This window comes from Saccostrea cucullata, unplaced genomic scaffold (assembly GCF_032062105.1).
Source record: "Saccostrea cucullata isolate Sc308-1 unplaced genomic scaffold, CSIRO_AGI_Scuc_v1 ctg4757, whole genome shotgun sequence".
In the NCBI taxonomy this organism is placed as follows: domain Eukaryota; kingdom Metazoa; phylum Mollusca; class Bivalvia; order Ostreida; family Ostreidae; genus Saccostrea; species Saccostrea cuccullata.
The window spans coordinates 35,156-41,335 of record NW_026937605.1 but is presented as its reverse complement, the minus strand read 5'-3'; the positions used below and the strand labels follow the sequence as shown (position 1 = coordinate 41,335).

The 6,180-nt window shown below is 34.2% G+C and overlaps 1 protein-coding gene across 1 annotated transcript; it reads right to left on the bottom strand.

The window, feature by feature from the left end:
• Positions 1-4,359: 4,359 nt before the first annotated feature.
• Positions 4,360-5,583, bottom strand: LOC134248479 (uncharacterized). Its single transcript, XM_062730872.1, has one exon. It carries the CDS (start codon positions 5,581-5,583, stop codon positions 4,360-4,362), a length of 1,224 nt encoding a protein of 407 aa, XP_062586856.1.
• Positions 5,584-6,180: the final 597 nt, after the last annotated feature.

Below are 6,180 nucleotides of genomic sequence, written 5' to 3'. Positions count from 1 at the left end.
TCTGCAATCACGTGACTTTCGTTGCCATCGGTGGGCGGAGCGTGGCAGCGTGAATAGCTAGTATAATGATCATAGATCAAGTCTAATCTTTATGTGAGGAACAGGAAGTCCGAATCCCTGATTAGTAAAAAAAAAAAGGGTTTGTCAATCTTCTTTATGTTTATATTTGAAGAAAACTGCATGTACAAACTCTTTTTTGCCTATCTTTTCTTTTGGTTATATCCAATTAATCGCATTCATTGCTGGCATTTATTGATTCCCATAATTGTATTTTTCAAGTTCATAGTATACTGTAACCAGAAGTCTCTGTCGAGACTGAAGCTCTACTGGTTTGTACTTATAGCAAAGGAAGAGAAAAGTACTTAAGCAGTTGGAATTTGAAACTTTTCAACAGATAAATAGAATAATTATCCTTGATTAAGTCTCTTTATGTTCTTAGTGCAGTCTACTTGCATGCAACATTTATATTATAATCAGACTAAAATTGTATTTGGAGTAGCATTTTGAAAGAATTTCACAGAAATTTCTATTATTAGTAACCACGGCAACACCGTTCATCGAAATCAAAAACCGCTATACAGAATTATGTATCTTACTGTAGTCTACTTGTGTGCCAAGTTATATTGAAATCAGACTAAAACTGTAGGAGGAGTAGCATTTTGAAAGAATTTCACAGAAATTTCTATTTTTAGTAACCACGGCAACACCGTTCATCGAAATCAAAAACCGATACATAGAATTATGTATCTTAGTGTAGTCTACTTGTGTGCCAAGTTATATTGAAATTAGACTAAAACTGTAGGAGGAGTAGCATTTTGAAAGAATTTCACAGAAATTTCTATTTTTAGTAACCACGGCAACACCGTTCATCAAAATCAAAAATCGATACACAGAATTATGTATCTTAGTGTAGTCTACTTGTGTGCCAAGTTATATTGAAATTGGACCATACCTGTAGGAGGAGTAGCATTTTGAAAAATTGTTTACAGACAGACAGACGGACGGACGACGGACGCATTACTATCGCATAAGCTCTTTTGGTCTCTGACCAGTAGAGCTAAAAACTAGCAGCTGGGACATAAAACTTTACAAAAGCAATGAATAGAATAATGACAAAAACCGATATACAGAATTATGTATCTTACTGTAGTCTACTTGTGTGCCAAGTTATTTTGAAATCAGACCAAAACTGTAGGAGGAGTAGCATTTTGAATGATTTTCACATAAATTTCTATTTTTAGTAACCACAGCAACACCATTCATCGAAATCAAAAACTGATACACAGAATTATGTATTTTAGTGTAGTCTACTTGTGTGCCAAGTTATATTGAAATCAGACCAAAACTGTAGGAGGAGTAGCATTTTGATTGATTTTCACATAAATTTCTATTTTCAGTAACCACAGCAACACCGTTCATCGAAATCAAAAACAGATATACAGAATTATGTATCTTAGTGTAATTTACTTGTGTGCCAAGTTATTTTGAAATCAGACCAAAACTGTAGGAGGAGTAGCATTTTGATTGATTTTCATATAAATTTCTATTTTTAGTAACCACGGCAACACAACTCATCGAAATCGAAAACTGATACATAGAATTATGTATCTTAGTGTAGTTTACTTGTGTGCCAAGTTATTTTGAAATCAGACCAAAACTGTAGGAGGAGTAGCATTTTGATTGATTTTCATATAAATTTCTATTTTTAGTAACCACGGCAACACTGTTCATCGAAATAAAAAACCGATACACAGAATTATGTATCTTAGTGTAGTCTACTTGTGTGCCAAGTTATTTTGAAATCAGACCAAATCTGTAGGAGGAGTAGCATTTTGAAAAATTGTTTACAGACGGACAGACAGACAGACAGACGGACGGAGGACGGACGCATTACTATCGCATAAGCCCTTCTGGTCTCTGACCAGTAGAGCTAAAAATTGGATGGACGACCAGAGAGGTACTTTGCCTTCCATTGAAAAAGTGTTTACCAAGGTATTTATTGCACACGAAACCAGAAGTCTCTGTCGAGACTGAAGCTCTACTGGTTTGTACTTATAGCAAAGGAAGAGAAAAGTACTTCAGCAGTTGGGAATTGAAACTTAACAACAGCAATAGATAGAATAATGATCCTTGATAAAGTCTCTTTATGTTCTTAGTGTAGTCTACAAGTTTGCGAAGTTATATTGAAATCAGACCAAAACTGTAGGAGGAGTAGCATTTTAAAGGAATTTCACAGAAATTTCTATTTTTAGTAACCATGGCAACAATGTTCATCAAAATCAAAAACCGATACACAGAATTATGTATCTTAGTGTTGTTTACTTGTGTGCCAAGTTAAATTGAAATCAGACCAAAACTGTAGGAGGAGTAGCATTTTAAAGGAATTTCACAGAAATTTCTATTTTTAGTTACCACGGCAACACCATTTATCAAAATCAAAAACCGATACACAGAATTATGTATCTTAGTGTAGTCTACTTGTGTGCCAAGTTATATTGAAATCAGACCAAAACTGTAGGAGGAGTAAAGAAAGAATTTCACAGAAATTTCTATTTTTAGTAACCACGGCAACACTGTTTATCGAAATCAAAAACCGATATAGAAAATTATGTATCTTAGTGTAGTCTACTTGTGTGCTAAATTATACTGAAATCAGACCAAAACTGTAGGAGGAGTAGCATTTTAAAGGAATTTCACAGAAATTTCTATTTTTAGTAACCACGGCAACAATGTTCATCGAAATCAAAAACCGATATACAGAATTATGCATCTTAGTGTTGTCTACTTTTTTGCATTATATTGAAGTCAGACAGAAAATGTAAAAGGAGTTGCTCTTTAAAGGAATTTCACAGAAATTTCTATTTTTAGTTACCACGGCAACACCATTTATCAAAATCAAAAACGAATACACAGAATTGTGTATCTTAGTGTAGTCTACGTGTGTGCCAAGTTATACTGAAATCAGACCAAAACTGTAGGAGGAGTAGCATTTTGAAAGAATTTCACAGAAATTTCTATTCTTAGTAACCATGGCAACAACGTTCATCAAAATCAAAAACCTATACACAGAATTATGTATCTTAGTGTAGTCTACTTGTGTGCCAAGTTATATTGAAATCAGACCAAAACTGTAGGAGTAGTAGCATTTTAAAGAAATTTCACAGAAATTTCTATTTTTAGTTACCACGGCAACACCGTTTATCAAAATCAAAAACCGATAGACAGAATTATGTATCTTAGTGTAGTCTACTTGTGTGCCAAGTTATATTGAAATCAGATCAAAACTGTAAAAGGAGTAGCATTTTGAAAAATTGTTTACAGACAGACGGACAGACAGACAGACAGACGGACAGACGGACGGACGCCGGACGCATTACTATCGCATAAGCTCTTCTGGTCTCTGACCAGTAGAGCTAAAAATGATATCGACTGATTCGAATTATCAATTAATTACTGTATTTAAAACTGACCTGATCTGTTCAAACATTACAGAGTTTGGGAGATTAATGATTGAATTCTTTACTCAGCAGTGTTTGTATATACAACAAATAATCTCAAATTTATTTTCAACATTAAATTTTGTTTCATTATATAAAATCAAAGGATTGGAGGCATCGGATTTCCTCCCATTGTGGTAATTCCTATGTCTTACAACTACAACATGCTTTTATGCCCCGGGTAATCAAAAATTTAGGGGAACATACTTTTAGTCCTGCTCGTCTGTCTGTCTCTCTGTCTGCTTATCTGTTTGTCTGCAAAAACCACCAGTTGAGAAACCCTGACCCAGAGACCATGCATTAAAATTCACAAGATTGGAAGAAGCCCCCTTCTCCATCATACTTATGTACAAAGTTCATTGGCTTAAAACCAAGTGATGAGAAGATTTTTAAGGAATTAATGAATTTTCACTATAATAATCAATAATGCCACAGTTTAGTTTGAGGCAACCTTCCTTATCATAACTATACATTTAGTTTGTTTTCATGATATCCAGGGGCAGAGGAAAAGGTTTTCAAAGAATGAATGTATTTTTACTATATAATCATTAGAGCCCCACCCTAACACCAGAACCCTTGACAGAGCTGCCAACATTCAGAAATGAAAAATAGTAAGGCGGGGGTCCGGGGGCCGCCTAGGCCCCCGGCCGCTGGAGATTTTTTGTAAAATTACATGCAATCGGATCAATTTTAGGCATATTTCAGGTTATTTATTCAAGTCATAAATTATGTTAATGATCTACTGTATAATCAATTAAAACAGAAGAGTGCATATTGAATTCTTTTTTATAATAGTAAAATCATACACAATTTCATGTCAACAATTAAATCTTGTTTCCAAAATCTGAATAGATGTATAAACCTATTTTGTTAAAGACACATAGGTGGCACCCTTTGCCTTTTGAATGAATTCCTCAGTAAATTGCTGTTGATAACACAGTTTTCCTTTGGAGGACATGCTCATTTTGTTCACAAGGATTGATTCTAGTGTTGAAGTTTTCATGGATCCTCTAAAATCTGTGTGGTTCTTCCGAACTAAGGAAAAAACTCGCTCACATCCTGCATTACTGTGAGGAATACAAAGAATAGACTTCATTAGTTCTGAAAGTACTTTAAATTTCAATCCTCCCAACTCATTTTTTATCTGCCCAATAGCACACCAGCACTGAGTGATTGGTAAGCTCAAATCAACTTCTGACAATTTATCAGACTGGTAGAAATTGAATTCTGTTTGAAGATTGTTCATCATTTCTGCTGTTGTAGTTCCCTCTTTTCTTAAGAAATGTTCAAATTTATCTGCAAAATACACCACAGAATCAAATGACTGATCACTCCTTTTCTCAATGTCAGCTACTTCTGCATGTTTCAGGGTAACATCTGACAAGGGCAATTTTTGCTTCATGTAATCCAAAGCTGTCACATAATATTCACGAACATGTTCATAAAATTCATCTTTTCCAATTTGTTTAAGTTTTTCAAGGAAAGGTTTCACCTCGTACCCTACTACTAGGCTTTCATTTTGAAACTGTTCATCCTTATTCTTGTAATCTACCCATAAGATATTTTCTTCTTTAGCAATACAGCCAGGCTTAACAAGTCTTTGCAAAATTTCTTTGTAAAGAGACAATAGAATCCGCTGCAATTTGTGTATTAGAGGCTCCTCAGCCTGAAGCATAGTATTAAATTTGTCAAACATCTGTACGCAATTCTGCAAAAACACAGCATACACGGCACAACGTCTAGAGGTCAATAGTTTGTATAGCCTTTGTTCCCGTATATAAGTTTTATTTTCTTCTGGTAATCCAGTTTCTTTACCAACATCAGATTTTGGAATTGTTTTATTTGTTTTCTTAACAGACGTTGAGCTTGTTTGACTAGCAAAACTGAGAACAGTCTGTTGTTTATGCACTGAAGATTTTTCTTTACTTTCTTGTTTTTTTTGTTTAGTACAAGTCTTACGTTTGCCATCACCATTTTGTTTGCCAACTACATCTGATTCACTTAACTTTTTTGCATCCTTTTTTGGTTGTGTACCACCTTTTTGTTTGTCGTCCTCTTTCATTTTGGGTTTGTCATCCTCTTTCATTTTGGATTCAAAATATTTCCTCAATGGAACCCATTGTTCAATAAGTCTACTGAGACAAACACCCATTGACAACCATCTTGTGCACACATGTTTTAATATTCTTTGTGTTTCTGTATCATTCATGCTCTGAAATTGAGTAAGTTCTTGTTTTCTATTTGCTGATTTTTCAAGATAATAAAATAAATCAACTAAAATTTCATCGAATTGATAAGGCAAAGTTTTTGCAGCCTTTTCAGCTGCCAGATGAATTAAATGACATGGGCAACCACGAATAATCATTTTGCTGTTTTTTTTTAACAAAAATCCTGCTACTCCTTTTTTCTTTCCAATCATAACATTGGCATTGTCCACTCCAAGTGAAACACAGTTTTTTATGTCAAGTCCATTTAATTCAAGTTCACTACACAATAAATTTGCTATGTTTTCACCAGTAGATTTCCCTTCCAAGTTTGGAACAGATAAAAGACAATTAACTATTTTTGAAAGTTCTTCATCTAAATATGTTATCACGATTGGATATAGTTTCATGTCAACATCGTTACTCCCGTCTGTTGATACAGTGTAGGCTTTTCCCTTTAAATCTAATACCATGGATTG